Source organism: Dendrobates tinctorius, unplaced genomic scaffold, assembly GCF_039654945.1.
Source record: "Dendrobates tinctorius isolate UK_male_01 unplaced genomic scaffold, ASM3965494v1 ptg000250l, whole genome shotgun sequence".
In the NCBI taxonomy this organism is placed as follows: Eukaryota; Metazoa; Chordata; class Amphibia; order Anura; family Dendrobatidae; genus Dendrobates; species Dendrobates tinctorius.
The window spans coordinates 60,054,974-60,071,880 of NW_027361917.1; the positions used below are offsets into that span (position 1 = coordinate 60,054,974).

Here is a 16,907-nt window from a genome sequence, read left to right on the forward strand (position 1 = left end):
CTCATCCCAACCGGAGAGCTACATAAGCCTAAAGTAGGAAAAGAGGAAAACTAACTGCCCCAGAGCAGACCCCAAAGGAAAGACAGCCCCCCACATGTATTGACGGTGAAACAAGATGAAAACACACAGAAAGGCAGGAAAATAGGCTGAGCAAACGATGGGGCCCGACTAACTAGAAAGGACAGGAAAGGAAAGACACTGTCTGCAGTCTGCCAAAAAACCCTACAAAATGTCCAACACAACTGATAGCAAAATTAACCCTTAAGTCACTAGACTTCTCCCACTATATCAGCACTCTGAAATATTCTGAGACAGAGCAAAAAGAGGCCAATCTAACAAGGGACAAAAAAAAGGCAATTTGGCAAATAAGAGTGAAAATTCAGCACAGCCCAGCCGGGCTGGCTGACCACACAAAAAACTGAAAAGACCAACAAGAGCAAGTGTGAACATTAGCAAAAAAAACAAACTTATCTTGAAAGACTGGAACAGAGCTGAGTCCTACACCTGAGAAGCAGACTGAATCACCAGCAACAGGATAGGGCGTCGGCTGTCTTATATCCAGTCTGATACTCCAGAGATCCAATCATTATCTTCTTCACCAGGTGGCAGATCACTACCACTTAAACCAACCTCACTACCTCCCGTCACCACCAGAGGGAGAACGGAAGGGGAACTCTCAACTGGTGGAGCAGAAAATGAGCTCATAACAAATAACTGTGTTTTATATGTCTTTTTCTGAAAGGAATTTTGTCAACTCCAATCTCAAATTAACTACTTATACATCCTTATAGTGGACTTAGCTCACTTTTTAGTTTTTCAGCAAAACAGGTTTATTCAATATGCAAATAAGGGCTTCTTTGTGAAAGGCTAAATGCACCATTTTACCTCCACAATCAACATTTCATAAACCTTCCCTTAGCTTTATTAACAATGCCTGCTTTCTCAGAGCAGGCAAGTGTTATTGAGGGTGTGCTCTCATCCCTCTCTCCTGTCTGCATCGACCACTCCCTACTGTGTGATCCTGTGTACAGCGAGTGGACGCCACAGATAGGAGAGCGGGATGAGCACGCACCCACACTGGCGTTGAGTGGAATTTGAAATTCTTTCCAGGTGCCATGTAGACCAGTGTCTATTGCAACCTATAAAAGATTATAGACAGCTGCTATAAAGCATAAATCATGTAAATCTCAAACTGTTTAATGCGCTTGATGTATAAATATCAGCAGCAAGCTTCTAAGCTTAAACTTTGTAACACCTATGCAGGAAAAATGGGAGCATTGTTTTAATTCTGGTTTTAGTTTTATTCCTATTACAACTGCTCAATTTCTTACCTGTGCAGTTGCTCAGATCCGGCGGCCCCCAATATGACGTATAGTTATGTTGTCCCAAATAGCTACAAAGAAAAATAAACTTACTACAGTTAAATAGGTAATATCAACCAATAGAACGTAGATAATCTGGGCGCAGTTCACCTTGAAAACAAATTTAGCAGATTTCCAGACACATTTAAACAGCAGGTTACAATAAATAAAATATCCTTTGAAAATATTATCCTTTTCAAAAAGGGTTTATTGTAGAGAACCTGTTTCAAAAGAGAAGCTGCTGATGGCAAACTGCAATCTCTATTGCAGTCAGCCAGGGTTTTTTTGTTTCCTTTATGAAGTTCCTCCACCCTACAGGGTTATATGGAAGGGGAATTCTGCATGAAACAACCCATTAACCCCTTTACTCCCAAGCTTGTTTTAACCTTCATGACCAGGCCAAATTTTACAATTCTGACCACTGTCACTTTATGAAGATATAGCTCTGGAAATGCTTCAACGGATCCCACTGATCCTGAGATTGTTTTTTGTGACATATTGTACTTCATGTTAGTGGTAACATTTCTTCGATATGACTTGCGTTTATTTGGAAAAAAAAATGGAAATTAGCAAAAAAATGTATGCCCTTAAATCATTATAGTTAATAACAACATTAACCACATGTCTACTTTACATCAGCACAATTTTTGAAACAACATTTTTTTGTGTTACTAAGTTATAGGGGTGAAAATTTGACCAGCGATTTCTCATTTTTGAACAAAATTTGCAAAACCATTTTTTTAGGGACCACCTCACATTTGTAGTGACTTTGAGGGGCCTATTGACAGAAAATACCCAAAAGTGACACCATACTAAAAACTGCACCTCTCGAGGTGCTAAAAACCACATTCAAGAAGTTTATTAACCCTTCAGTTGCTTCACAGGAATTTTTGGAATGATGCAAAAAAATAAACATTTAACTCTTTTTCATAAATTGTCATTTTTTTTATTTTTGCAAGGGTTACGGGAAAAAGGGCCCTAAAATTTGATTTAAAATGTCTGTTAAGCATGCCTATACCCAATATGTGGGGAAAAAAACATTGTTTGGGTGTACAGGACTTGGAAGGAAAGATGTACCATTAAACTTTTTGAATGTAAAATTTGCTGGAATAATTAGCGGATGCCATGTCGCATTTCGAAAGCCCCTGATGTGCCTAAACAGTGGAAACTGCCAACAAGTAACACCATTTTGGAAACTAGTTCCCTCAGGCAACTTTTCTAGATGTGTGGTGAGCACTTTGAAACCCCAGATGCTTCACAGAAATTTATAACATTGAGCCGTAAAAATGAAAAAAAATCTATTTTTTCCCCAAAAAATGTATTTTAGTCTCAAATTTAGCATTTTCACATGGATAACAGGAGAAACTGGATTAAAAAAATCATTGAGCAATTTTCTCCCCATATGTGAAGGGAAACTACTGTTTGGGTGCACAGCAGGGCTCAGAAAGGAAGGAGTGATGTTTTATAATGCAGACTTTGATGGAATGGTCTGCGGGTGTCATGTCGTGTTTGGAGAGCCCCTGATCTGTATAAATCCCCCACAAGTGACCCCATTTTGGATACTAGACCCCGCAAGGATTGTATATAGATGTGTGATGAGCACTTTGAATGCTCAGGTGCTTTAAAGAAGTTTAAAAAATAGATCTGTGAAAATAATAAAATCACATTTTTCCCACAACTTTTATCTTCAAATGTTTTGTTTTCACGAGGGTAACAGGAGAAAAGGTAACTCAAAATTTGTTGTGCAATTTTTCCAGAGTATGCCAATATACCATATGTGGATGAAAATTACGGTATGTTTGAGGAACAGTATAAAGCTCAGAAGGTAAGAATCACCATATTGGAGTTCATATTTTACTGGACTGGTCTGAGAGTGCGATGTCACTCTGGCAGAGCCACTGAGGTACCAGAAGAGCAGAACCCCATAAGAGACACCATTTTACAAACTTAATCTCCCAATGAATTCATCTAGGGATGCAGAAATTGACACCACAGGTTGGTCACAAAATTTTATACTATGGGGCAGTGAAGAAAAAATAATTACATTTTTAACCACCAAAATTCTGTTTTAGCCACAGAGTTAGCAATTTCACATGGGAAATGGGAGAAAATGGCACCAAAATTTGTCCTACAATTTCTGCTCAATGTAGAAATATATATGGCTGTATAGTACTGTTTAGCCACATGGCAAGACTCGGAAGGGACAGAGTGCTATTTGCCACCTGAACCGCAGATTTTCCTAGAATAGTTTGCGGATTCCATATAAAGAGCCCCTAAGTGCTGGAAGAGCAGTGACGATTTTGACTCCATGGGTGTTTTCCAGCAATAAGCAGCACTGGATGTTGCAGAGTGACAATTGCAAACTGCCGTTGTAATGACCAGTACGCTGTAGTGACCAGTACATTGTGCCCAGCTTATGCTTCTGGAGATCCGCACCTGTAAATTAGGCAGACACTCATAGCTACAGAAATGCCAAACATGTGGACGCTAAATGCGGTTTAGGCACACTGGGGCTCAGAAGAGAGGGCATTTGGATTTGGGAGCGCAGAATTTTCTGTCTTTTGGGGGCGAGGAGCCATTTTGCTTTTCCAGAGTTTTGTGCTGCTAGTAACATGGACGCTCCCTATATTTCCATTGATACATGATGGACCTAGGTAGGGGCTTTTTTTTATGAATTTAGTTGAAGCTTTTATTGGTTAAATTTTTACATAACGTTTGAGATCACATTTATCCTGTGTGCTCTAGAATGAACAAAAACCAGCAATTCAGAAATTGTTTTTTTTATGTCATTCTGTGTGTGGTAAAATTGATAATACAGCTTTATACCTTGGGTCAGTACGACTATAACGATACCACATTTATTTTTTTTATGGTTTTGTGATTTTACACAACAAAAACAATTTTATAAAAAAAATCATTATTTTTTGCTTCACTTTTTTGAGAGCTATAATCAAACAGAGAGCAGAGTGAGCTCCCTCCCTCTGTACGACTGCGAAATGCTGTGATCGATATCGATTGCGGTATTTAGAGGTTAAAGTGCCAGGAACGGTGCTGGCACCGCTCCTGCACTGAGTGTTGGGTGTCAGCTGTCAGAATCAGCTGACACCTGGAGGTGAACGCTCGCGCACCCCCTCTAGCACACAAAATCATCATGATATATCCATACGTCCAAGGTTGGTAAGTATCAATCATCTTGGAAATACGGATACATCCAAGGTCGTAAAGGGGTTGAAGAACAATTTGAAACTCTTCCTTGCTTCACTTTATGCATTATACTGCATAGTTTAAATTACAGCATTTCTCTAATAAAATTGCATTATCAGAATTAATCAGAATTAAAATCAAATAATAGCAACACAATTGTTTACATTTTCAAGTCAACTCAATACCATTCAAGGTTTAATCTGTAGAGTATGTCTCCAATCACACTGCAAGCTATATAATCTCACTGTACAGTGAGACTACCGTGAATAAACAGTAGGTATAATTCCTCTTCTAACACCAGCAGTCAGAGCTTGCGCCATTTACTGCTGTTTAACTATTTAAGTTCCGCAGTTAGGTCTGCATGTTATGCACTCACACACAGCACATTGCCCCCCATGGCCCTCCTTTCCCTCCCAGAGCCCATAGTTATCTGGGGGACTGTTGAAAGCCCACATGGCTATTATCCTAGTACCCCTGTGAACTGCTGCCTTATCTTTAACTCCGAAACAAAAAATGAATTGAAATCCCAGAATTTCATTATTCCAAGGAATGATAGTCTTATTATGCACATTGGATGTCAAATCAGACAAAATCTTTATGTATGTTTATTGCAGCCTGATTTTCAATCAGTGAAATACGGCTTTCTAGTATCATTTGGCATCAGCTTACAGTAGTGGTCCTCCTAATGGGAATCTGTCACCATGTTTTTGCTTCCCAATATTCGAACAGAATGCTGTAAGTGCAATGTATAATTTATTGAGCTACTTGCTCCAGATCTAACAGTCCTCTGAATGCTGAGCTCTGTATAACCCCGCCCACACCAGTGATAGGCAGCTTTGTGTGTACACTGTGCATAGTTAAAAAGCTGCCAATCAGTGGTGGGGGTGAGATTATACAGAGATCTTGAATATAGAGGACTACATGTGACCACAAGTTTAGTAGTCCTCTATTGATAAAAAAAACCTGATAAAAACAGTGATTTTACCAAAACTACAGCATGCAGCTTGGTAAGTGATTTATTGGTGGAATCAGGGTCTCCATCTCAACATTATGCTGTTCTCAGATTAGGTGGCAAAAACCTTGTGACAGATTCCCTTTAAGATCTTTATAGCACACACACATTGGCGCCTTGTTAGAGGAGTTCACATATGTCTCACCATGTCCTTGATGCTGTGTATCCAGAGTTTCTTGGACATGGAATAAATGCAGTTGTTGTTGGATTCGTTTGAGGCCACGTGTATAAAGGTGGATTTTCTTGTTGTTCACAAAGTTCTAGCAAAAAAACAAACAATGAGGGAGATTTGTCAATGAAGTTGTAGTAGGATTGCTTTTATGGGTATGTGAATACTAGGCAAATTGCACAGTGTGTATCATTTGTAAATGGGAGTGTATGGGTGTCCTATCTCACCATGCACTGTATGCCGTGTCCACTTACCAACTCGATAAACTTCAACTGCCTGAAGGGTCAGACCAGGGTGTGAGCTTCCATTAATCCTTTTTAATATATCATCCTTTTCCAAAACAACGTTATTACTATTGTTATACACGAGAAGGGCCCAGATATAGTAACTGCAAAAACATAGGACATTGTGATTAGATAAGTAACTTTGGGGATTCAAGTGATTCCTATAATTATAAAGAAGATAAATGTAGTGGTCCAAATGTATATTCCTCTTTCACAGATAGTGTAGTGTTTTTAATTCTCAATTGAAGGATGTTTCTTGAAAATTGCAGAACAAGCAAAACTGAATAATTTAGAAATGGTTTTGGCCAATCCTCTGTTCCTTCACAAAAACCACATATAAGATGTATCACTGCACTCTTCTCACATAGTGCTCATCGTCTCATTAGGGGACAGTTTTTATTGACCCACTCACAGAGCCTAACTTCTTTTCCCCCAGACCCTCCGAATGCCCTCTTAATCACCCTTTCTCTGCCCTAACTAACTATTCTAGATGGGGGCTGGGGTAGGGCACAGCCTGAGAGGAAGCCCCCATGACTGCAATTGGCGGGTAAGTTTTCAAATTTGTTTTGGCCTCGGTGACCTGAATGGTTGGGATGGGGTATGGGAGGAGTTTGGGTGGGGGCGGCCTGGGGTAGTGGAGAGAAAGTGCAGGAAAACCGCATTCGTCAGTAGGGAGCAGGAAACTGAAGACCCACCTTGACAGCACATAGAGAATGGAGACCGTGGATGCGCTCATGTCCAGGCTCCAGGACGTGGCCCAGTCCAGAATGGGAGGATGGCTTCAGTTACAGCTGTCCTCTCTCCTCAGGGCGGCGGACGGACTGTGAACTAGCCAGCGGGGCAGAAGGACCAGGCCCCTGGAGAGGTTGTCACTGGAGGTGATGGCGCGCAGCAGGCGCAGGCTGCGGAGCCCCTCCAGGGACCCTGTGGGAGGCGCGAGTACCGGGGTAGTTTCCCCCCACAGCACCCGTCCCGGCAGGAATCCGCCTAGCCGGCCTGCGGGAGCGGGAAGACAGAGAGCGGGAGCCACGCTGGAACTACAGGCCGGGCAGGAAGGGAGGACATCGCGGGCTGGAGCTGAAGCATCGCGGGACTTGGCGGTGCCAGAATGGCCCACAGGTGCAGGAGCAGGCCGCGGTAGGCCTGCGTCACAACGGCGAGGAGCGAAGCGGGCGGAGGCGGCGACAGTGAGGTCGGCGATGAGGGTCTACATGGCAGATGCTCCCGGGGAGATCAGATCCGTGGGGTCTGCCAGATGGGGCGCCAGACAGAGCATCACAGCGGGCATGAGTGGCCAGTATGAGGACATCCTGCCTGGCCCCAGCACTTCAGACACGTCAGGGAGAGCGGCGGGCAGCAATGCGCAGCTGTCTGGCAGTCAGTCGGATGGTGCTGCAGACCGACACAGGTCGCGCTCGGGTCAGAAATCTATGGGGCGCCATGAGTCACGTGCTCAGGTCCCCCCTGCTGACGAGGAGGCCAGGGGCGTGGGCTGGGAGCAGCAGCGAGTGTCAGATGGAACTGACTCGGGCAGCGAACATCAGGATAATGGAGGACGTCGGGATTCTGGACATTCAGCTGGCGGGGGCACAGCACCCGTGCAGCTATGTGAGTATGGCTCCATGTCGTGTTTGTCGCCCGCAGGGGCTGTATTACAGGAGAGTGGGGGTAGTCTAGGGGATGCTAGGGAGCAGAGGGGGTGTAGTGGACCTAGTGGGGCGGAATGCCTGGGCTGCGGGATATTTTGAACAATATATCTCAAATTTTGAGGAGACTTGAGGGGGGTAATTTGGGAGGCAGCCCCATCTCTGGTGGGGGCATGGTTAGTGGGACGGGGGTCTGGCACCCAGACGGAAGAGGAGGCATTGCGCCCGGTCGAGTGTGACGGAAGGGCATCGGCGGGGGTATTGGTTTCGGTTCAGACAGAGACGGACAAGGGTGACAAGATAAAACTGGACGATAGGGCTAAGGGAGAGGTTTATGTGTGCTTTGAGGGGCCTTTGGGTGCCCATTTAAAGAAAGAGGTGAAGGAAAAGATTTGGCGGGACGAGTACGTCGAGATATTCTCCCTCCTTCCGTTGGAGAAATTTAACTTAGATAAGGGGAAGGACGATAGTAGAAAAGAAGAGGAGGAGAAGAGGAGGTGGCGGCTGATTCCACAGACGTTTGTAAACTGGATGCAGGCATTCGCTATTTTGGCGAGTGTCGTAGGTGAAAAGTTTCCAGAAAATTGTTCTGGTCTGTTTTGCTATCTAGACTAGAGTTAAGCGAAACGGGTCGGTCATATTCAAAAGTCGCCGACTTTCGCTGAAGTCGGGTTTCATGAAAAAAAACCCGACCATAGCGTGAGGTCGGCCACGAGGTCGGCGACCAGAGCGCCAAAGTCGCGTTTCAAAGGATGCTTCCAGCTCCCTTTTTCAGCCAATGATGGAGGACGCACACTGTGGGCAACGCGATGACATAGGCATCGGTCACCACCATCTTTGAGAAGGGCATGCAAGTGATTGGCTGGCTTTGGGTGGCGTCACAGCGGCTATAAAAAGGCGTGACGCCGACCGCCATCTTACTTATGCGGATCTTAGCATAGGGAGAGCTGCTGCTGCTGATTCTGTAGGGAGAGCGTTAGGCAGGGAAGAAGAACCAAAAAACTGCTTCTGCTGTTAGCGATTTCCACTTACAACACATCACTTTGTATGCAGTGACAGGGGAGGCTCTATTTTTGTGCATCAGCTCTGTTGGTTATTAGGCTGCCTTATAAGGCTCCCTGATCGCTGCATTGCTGTTTGCACACTGCTGTGCAAACTGCTTTTTTAAAAGCAAAAATACTTTTCATCCTCTTTTCTGCACAGTTACCAAGGGTTCATTTTTCCACCCTTTTGTGTGTGCACTGTGCAGCAGTCTTGCTTATTAGGCTGCCTGTGTCCATACTTGGACTGAGAGCATCATTGTCAGCGTCATCAAATCTCTAGTGAGATCCAAAATCTCACCAATCCTATAGACACCCTACACCTTCTCATACACCATCCAATTTCAGCCTGTTACATTGAGGTGTAATCTCTACTGGGCCAGAGACAATAGTTCTGCGTCCTCAAATCTATAGTGAGATTCAAATTCTCACCAATCCTATAGACACGCTCCACCTTGTCATTCACCATCCAATTTCAGCCTGTTACATTGAGGTGTAATCTCTACTGGGCCTGAGACAATAGTTCTGTGTCCTCAAATCTATAGTGAGATTCAAAATCTCACCAATCCTATAGACACCCTACACCTTGCCATACACCATCCAATTTCAGCCTGTTACATTGAGGTGTAATCTCTACTGGACCAGAGACAATAGTTCTGCATCCTCAAATCTATAGTGAGACTCAAAGTCTCACCAATACTATAGACACCCTCCACCTTGTCTTCACCATCCAATTTCAGCCTGTTACATTGTAGTCTAATCTCTACTGGGCCAGAGACAATAGTTCTGCGCCCTCAAATCTATAGTGAGATTCAAATTCTCACCAATCCTATAGACACCCTACACCTTGTCATACACCATCCAATTTCAGTCTGTTACATTGAGGTGTAATCTCTACTGGGACAGAGACAATAGTTCAGCGTCCTCAAATCGCTAGTGAGATTCAAATACTCACCAATAGTAGATACACCTTCCACCTTGTTTTACAGTACCATATAGCTGGTGGTATTTTGGGTACATTTTCACAAAAATGAGCAAGTATGGTGGAAGACGCCATGGAAGTTTGTGGGGGTTGCCAGCTTATCCCGATGGTGGTGGTGTTGCATCTGTTGGTAGTGGCAAAAGCACAATAGCACCTAAGGCAGGAGGTGTTGAGCCTGCATCATCGTCTGGCTCCACAAGGCCTCGAAGGCTCTCTTTTCTGGGAGTATGTAAACCACTTTTAAAGCCGGAGCTTCAGGAACAAGTTTTGGCTTACATTGCTGACACAGCCTCCAGCTCTCTCGCCTCCTCTTCTGAAGTTTCAAAAAATAAAAGCACTGAGTCGTCATTGGAGGCTCCTGGTCAGGAACAACACCTTTCCTTGTGTCCTTCACCCCTACCAAAAGTGAAGTATGTGGCAGGCCACACTACCGATTACTCCATGGAGCTCTTTTCACATACCATGCCTGGTTTAGCAAGTCAAATCGTGAATTCCACAGTCCAAGATGAATCTGACATGGAGTGCACTGATGCAATGCCACTGCTAGATTTGTCTGCTGGTACATTCACTCACAGCACTAAATTGTCCTCGCAGTGTACTGAGGCAGAATCAGACGCTGATGAAACTCAGTTGCCCCTTCCCGCATTCTATACCACCTTACACGGTGACACAGAGGAAGGTGCACATGAATTTGAAGAGGAGGTGATGGATGACCCAGTTGTTGACCCAGAATGGCATCCATTGGGGGAAGAGGGTGCCGCTGCCAATAGCTCAGAAGAGGAGGAGGAGAATCCGTAGCAGGCAACGACATCGCAACAGCTGCTATCTGGCAGGACCGTAGAAGTCCAAAAACTTGTTACAAAAACCAAAAGAGTTGCAGGACAGCTTGGCCAGATGGTCAAATTAGCACAGCGTGCAAGGTCTCAAAATGTCTTCCATAGTAGGAAGAATGCAGTGTGGTACTTTTTTGAACAAAATCCGAATGATCAGGCAAAAGTTATCTGTAAGAAGTGCGCAAAGACCTTTAGCCGAGGGAAAAATCTGAGAAATTTGAATACCAGTTGCATGCTTAGACCATGCACTTGCAAGCGTGGACGGACTACCAAACCTCACGTACCACATGTGCACCTGCTCTGAATGAAGGTAGTCAGAAACGCTACATCGCTTCCCCCACTGTAAGCCCACCGGTTAGCACACCACCAGCAGCAAATGTCGAGGTGTCGTCGCAAGGGCAAAGCAGTCATGGAATGACAATGGTATTGCTACGAAAGACTGAATCTCGGTCATCAGCAACACCACCAACACCATCACCATCACCAACCGCCATGTCCACTGCTAGTTCCACCATATGCAGCTCTCAAGTCCAGCTCACCTTACCAGAGACTCTGAGTAGTACAAGAAAGTACTCATCCTCTCATCCACGTACACTGGCTTTGAACGCCCACATTGCCAAACTAATCTCGTTAGAGATGATGCTCTACCGGTTGGTTGAAAGCAAAGCTTCCCACGAGCTCATGGCCTACGCAGTACCACGCTATGACCTACCCAGTCAGCACTTCTTTTCGCGAAAAGCCATCCCAGCCCTCCACGTGCATGTGAAAGACCACATTCTCCATGCACTCAAGCAATCAGTGAGTGGAAAGGTGCACCTCAAAACAGATGCATGGTCCAGTAGGCATGGCCAGGGCCGTTACGTGTCCATCACTGTGCACTGGGTTAATGTGGTAGATGCAGGGTCCACAGGGGACAGTGGCGGTGGGACAGTGCTGCCTAGCCCACGTTATAGGAAACAGTTGGCTGTAGGCGTTCGACCCTCCTCCTCCTCCAGAAGCGATAGCTCGTTCACAGAGTGCAGTCGCACGAGCACTCCATCCGCAGCTGCCAGTGTGGCACACAAGGTGTCCCTCTATCGAACAGCTAGTGGTAAGCGTCAGGAGGCTGTGTTGAAGATGATGTGTTTGGGAGACAACAGACACACTGCGGAGGTACTGGCCGACTACTTGCAGCAACAAACTGAGTCATGGCTGGGCAGTCTACATCTTGAGGCAGGCAAGGTAGTTAGTGATAACAGCCGGAATTTTGTGGCAGCCAAAAGCCCTTTCAAAACTCACATACCTTGCCTGGCTCACACCTTGAACCTGGTGGTGCAGTGCTTCCTCAATAATTATCCGGAGTTAATACCCCTGCTCCATAAGGTGCGAAGACTGTGCTCACACATCTGCCGGTCGCCCGTACACTCCAGTCGTATGCAGAAGCTGCAGCGATTGCTCCACCTGCCCAAGCACCGCCTAATTATCGACATTGCAACAAGGTGGAACTCCACCCTGCACATGGTTCAGAGGCTGTGCGAACAGAAGCAGGCTGTAATTCATTTGTGGGAGGATACACGGGCAGGCAGTTTGCAGGCAGACATGGAGTTGTCTGGTGTGCAGTGGTCGAAGCTGAAAGACCTCTGTAAAGTCCTTCAGTGTTTTGAGGAATGCACACGGCTGGTAAGCGCAGACGACGCCATCATAAGCATGAGCATCCCACTTATGCGTCTGCTCATGCAAACTTTGACGCACATTAAGCAGCAGGCGTCTGCAGCCGAGGAGGAAGAGGAGGAGGGAAGCCTTGATGACAGTCAGCCATTGTCTGCTCAAGGAAGTCTCGTGGACAAGGTGGAGGAAGAAGAGGAAGAGGAGGAGGAGGAGGATGATGGGGATGATTATTTTGGGGAGGAGGATGCTTCTCAGGGGGCAAGAAAAAATGTTGGCGCTGCAAGGTCAGGTATAGGGTTTGTGCGTGAATGAGGGATGTGGATTTGCCAGAAAGTGCTCCTCCACGCAGAAACTCGCAGTGCATCATTGACACCTGGAACATTGTCCCACATGTCTGATTATGCCTTGCAGATCCTAAAAAGGGACCCCCCCTCATTGCCAAAATGATGAATGATGACGACTACTGGTTGGACAGCATCCTGGATCCACGCTATAAAGGCAAATTCCAAAACATCATGCCACAGGAGAACCTAGAGCAAATATTGGCTAACAAAAAAGCAACTCTGGTAAACCGTTTGTTTGAGGCATTCCCAGCACACAGCGGCGGTGATGTTTTTCCAACAAGCCATAGGGGGCAACATGAAAGAGGTGTTCGTGGTGCACACAGCCGAAGTGGTGTTGGACACAGGGGTTTCATGACCATGTTGTGGACTGATTTTTCAAGTCCCGCTCACACGACTGGTAATACTGCATCGATCGAAAGTGACAGGAGACAGCAGTTGTCAACTATGGTAACAAACTACTTCTCCTCCCATATCGATGTTCTCCCTCACCGGTCATTCCCCTGTGACTATTGGGCCAGTAAACTTGACACCTGGCCTGAATTGGCACAATATGCCTTACAGGAGCTCGCTTGCCCTGCTGCGTGTGTTATCTGAACGAGTCTTCAGTGCTGCTGGATCAATCCTGACAGAAAAAAGGACCCGTCTGTCAACCCAAAATGTTGATGATCAAACCTTCATTAAAATGAACCATGCATGGGTTTCAAAGGATTTTGTCCCACCCTCCCCTGCTGACACGTAGGTTGCCAGAAAAATGACTTGCTTTTGTCCTCCTCTTCCACGGACTTCTCCAATTACTCCATTTGCAGCTGCTGAATGTCCAACATCAAAGTATGCCAATTTTTCCACCTCCCTAACTGGGCTGCCTCCCCCCACGGGGCCGGGGTCACCATCTGGCGCACACACCCGTGCGAGTGCCGTTGCCCTGGACAGGTGGGTGGGTACACTGTTTGGCAACGGCACTGGCACAAGGTCCCTCATAGAACAATCAAGTGTCGCTGATGGTGGGGGTGCACACCCGCCGTCAGACACACGGCGTACTATGAGGGGCTCTGTGCCAGTGATGTCGCCAACGAGTGGCCCCCCCCTGCTTGCTCAGGATCACAGCACTTGCAAAGTTGAAATACTTACCTCTCCCTGCTCCACCGCCGTGATGTCTTCCGCATTTCCTGACAGTGACATTCTGGTCAGAGAGCGCAATGACATCACGTCTGTACGCCCTCTGCCTAAACAGTCCAAGTGCAGTGAGATGGAAGATGGGGACTACGAGGAGTCCAGACTAGTACAGGGATTCCCTAGCGAGGAGACTTATTTAATTGTTTTCAATGTTGGGACAGCTATTTTTGGGGAGCACTATACTCTGGAGAATGATATATGAGGCCCACCATACACTGGAGCATTCCAAAGGTGGACATGAGACACTGGAGCAGCATTTACAAGGCCCATTATACACTGGAGAATTTAAAATGGATATCAGTCAAGAGATGTAAGAAGTGAAGTATTTTTCATTGTACTATACCGCTATTTCTCTGCCGTATCAGAGGATCATGAATTGTGGCATGTGTTAAAGGACCCCATTGACACTCTTTGGCCCTGGGCCCACGAAAATGTGGAGCCAGCCCTACCCCCCCCACAACTTCAGCCAAATAACCTCCAGTTTTCAATGCCTAACTATTATTATAAAGTTAATTAAGGTTGACAAGCTTAAGTAATAAGAATTGATGTTTTTGGCATTAAAATGGGCACTGTAGGTGTGTTTCCTGTCCTTCACTCACTGCCGACTTTTCTTCCCCATTGTCTTGCATTGGGTTTCGTGTTTCAGTCGGTCTTCGACTTTTCACGATAATCAGCCTATTTTGTTCGACTCGACTTTTGAGAAAGTCGGGTTTCATGAAACCCGACTCGACCCGGAAAAAGGCAAAGTCGCTCATCTCTAATCTAGACGCTATTGCGGAGGCACATCGTATTTATGGGGGTCAGGCATGGCTACGATACGATGAGCAGTTTAGACAGAGGATGGCGGTGCGGCCAGAGATAAAATGGGATCAGAAGGATATTGGGTTGTGGCTGAAGGTGATGGCTCCAGTAAGGTATGGGCAGTCCTTTCACGGGAGCGAGGGCGGTGGCAATCAGCAGGCAGGACACGGTGGTGGTCAGGCAACCCAGGGAGGAAAAGAAAAATCTGGAACGTGCTGGCAATTTAATGGCGGGCAGTGTAAGTACGGGATCAGCTGCAAGTTCATGCACGTGTGCTCCCACTGCAATGGTACCTCTCACGGGGCGTCAAAATGTTTCAAAAAGGGGAAGGGTAAGCCACACGTGGGTACCGGTCAAGGGGGAGAGCCCGGTGAGAATTCAAGAGATGGCCCCCTTTCTAAATAGGTACCCAGCTTGGGCGGAGGCCAGTGTTATTTGGAAGGGTTTTGTTGAGGGCTTCAGGATCCCCGCCTGGTCATGTGGCTCCTTTTTCGGTTAAAAATTTCCAGTCGGCAAGGATGTATGCGGAGGTAGTGGATGCTAAGTTGAAAAAGGAGGTTGAATTGGCTAGGATGGCTGGTCCATTTCCCACGGCACCAGTAGTGGGTTTGATTGTTTCCCCTTTGGGGGTAGTGCCAAAAAAGGAGCCGAACAAGTTTCGTTTGATTCAGCATTTATCATACCCAAAAGGGTTGTCAGTTAATGATGGTATTGATAAAGAGTTGTGTTCGGTGGAGTATACCTCGTTTGATACTGCAGTTCAGTGGGTGCGATGTTATGGTTCAGGGGCTCTGTTAGCAAAAACCGACACTGAATCGGCTTTTTGTTTATTGCCGGTACATTCGGAGAGTATCCCGCTGTTGGGTTGTTTTTGGAACGGGGGTTTCTACCTCGATAGGTGTTTGCCGATGGGTTGTGCAATTTCTTGTTCACTGTTCGAGACATTCGGCACTTTTCTGGAGTGGGTGGTAAGGGATGTTGCAGGCGTGCAATGTATCATTCATTACCTGGATGATTTTCTTTTAATCGGTCCCCCGGATTCACCGTTGTGTCGGAATGCGTTGGCAGCCATGGTAAAGGGCGGAGCGTTTTGGAGTGCCGTTGGCAACGGAGAAGACTGAAGGCCCTAAGACCGTTATATGTTTTTTGGGCATAGTAATCGATTCGGAAAAGATCGAGTGTCGTTTACCAGAGGACAAGTTGTCATTGTTGAAACAGGAAGTTGATAGGATCGCGAAGTTGCGGAAAGTGATGTTAAAGGAGTTGCAATCCTTATTGGGGAGATTGAACTTTGCCTGTAGGATTATGTCCATGGGTCGCATATTTTCCCGTCGTCTGGCTGGTGCGACAGCTGGAGTAAAGGCTCCTCACCATTATGTCCGCTTGACTAAGGAGCATAGGAAGGACCTGATGGTTTGGCAGCATTTTTTAAAGAACTACAACGGTTGGTCGTTGATGCAGGAGGAGACCTTGAGCAATTTTGACTTTGAGATCTATACGGACACAGCGGGCATTTCTGATTACGGTGCCTACTGTAAGGGGAAGTGGAGCATGGGGCGGTGGCCGGAAGCATGGAAGTTTTTGGGCCTTACAAAAAACTTGGCATTGTTGGAATTGTTTCCCATTGTGGTAGCTGTCTCAGTGTGGGGTCCTACGCTTGCGAACCGGAGGGTGCGATTTCACTGTGACAACGCAAGTGTAGTGTCAGTAATTAACAGTTTGTCGGCTTCATCTCCCCCTGTGCCAGATTGGTTAGGGTCTTGGTTCTTTGGTGTCTGGAGTTGAATGCTGGGATTTCTGCAGTGCATGTGCCCGGTGTAGATTCTTTGTCTCGTTTTCAGTGGGGGCGTTTGAGAGTTGGCACCAGGAGCGGATGCCTCGGGCGTGGAATGCCCTTCTTATCTGTGGCGAGTGATTATGGAAGAGCGGGAAGATTGATTCGGGAATCGGTATCGAACCAGACCTGGTCAGCCTACGAATCCTCGTGGCAAGTATGGCAGAGTTGGGTGTCAGAATGGCGCGGGGTGACAAACGAGGAGGATAAGATGTTGGCGGTATTGTTTTTAATTGGAAAGGCGGCTGACAGGGGTTGGTCCACTGCTAAGGTGAACAAATTTGTAGCGGGTACTTCTGGGTTTGAGTTGGCATTGTTTAGGTTAGCTTTTTCTTTGGCCTTTTTTGGAGCAATGCGAATCGGTGAGGTAGTTTCCCGTAGCAGGGACACGGCCTGAGGGGTGTTGGCAGAAGATGTGGAATTTTGGGTGGGGGGCATTGCTTTTTGGATTCGACGTTCCAAAACCGATCAACTGGGTAGGGGCAGGCGGGTAGTGTTCGGGTGAGTCGAAGGGGCGATAATGTGCCCACAGAGGTGTTTGGAGTTGTATTGGGTCGAGTGGTCAGGTAGAGTGGGT

The 16,907-nt window shown here is 46.3% G+C and overlaps 1 protein-coding gene across 5 annotated transcripts in view; it reads right to left on the reverse strand.

The window, feature by feature from the left end:
- Positions 1-16,907, reverse strand: part of ADGRG6 (adhesion G protein-coupled receptor G6) — a 233,546-nt gene that overhangs the window by 60,532 nt on the left and 156,107 nt on the right. For all 5 annotated transcript variants that reach the window (XM_073557709.1, XM_073557708.1, XM_073557706.1 and 2 more), the window contains 3 exons: positions 6,001-6,134; positions 5,723-5,837; positions 1,332-1,393 (listed from right to left, as the gene is read on the reverse strand). In XM_073557709.1, coding sequence (XP_073413810.1) covers positions 1,332-1,393; positions 5,723-5,837; positions 6,001-6,134 — 311 coding nt within the window. The remainder of the gene's footprint in view (positions 1-1,331; positions 1,394-5,722; positions 5,838-6,000; positions 6,135-16,907) is intronic.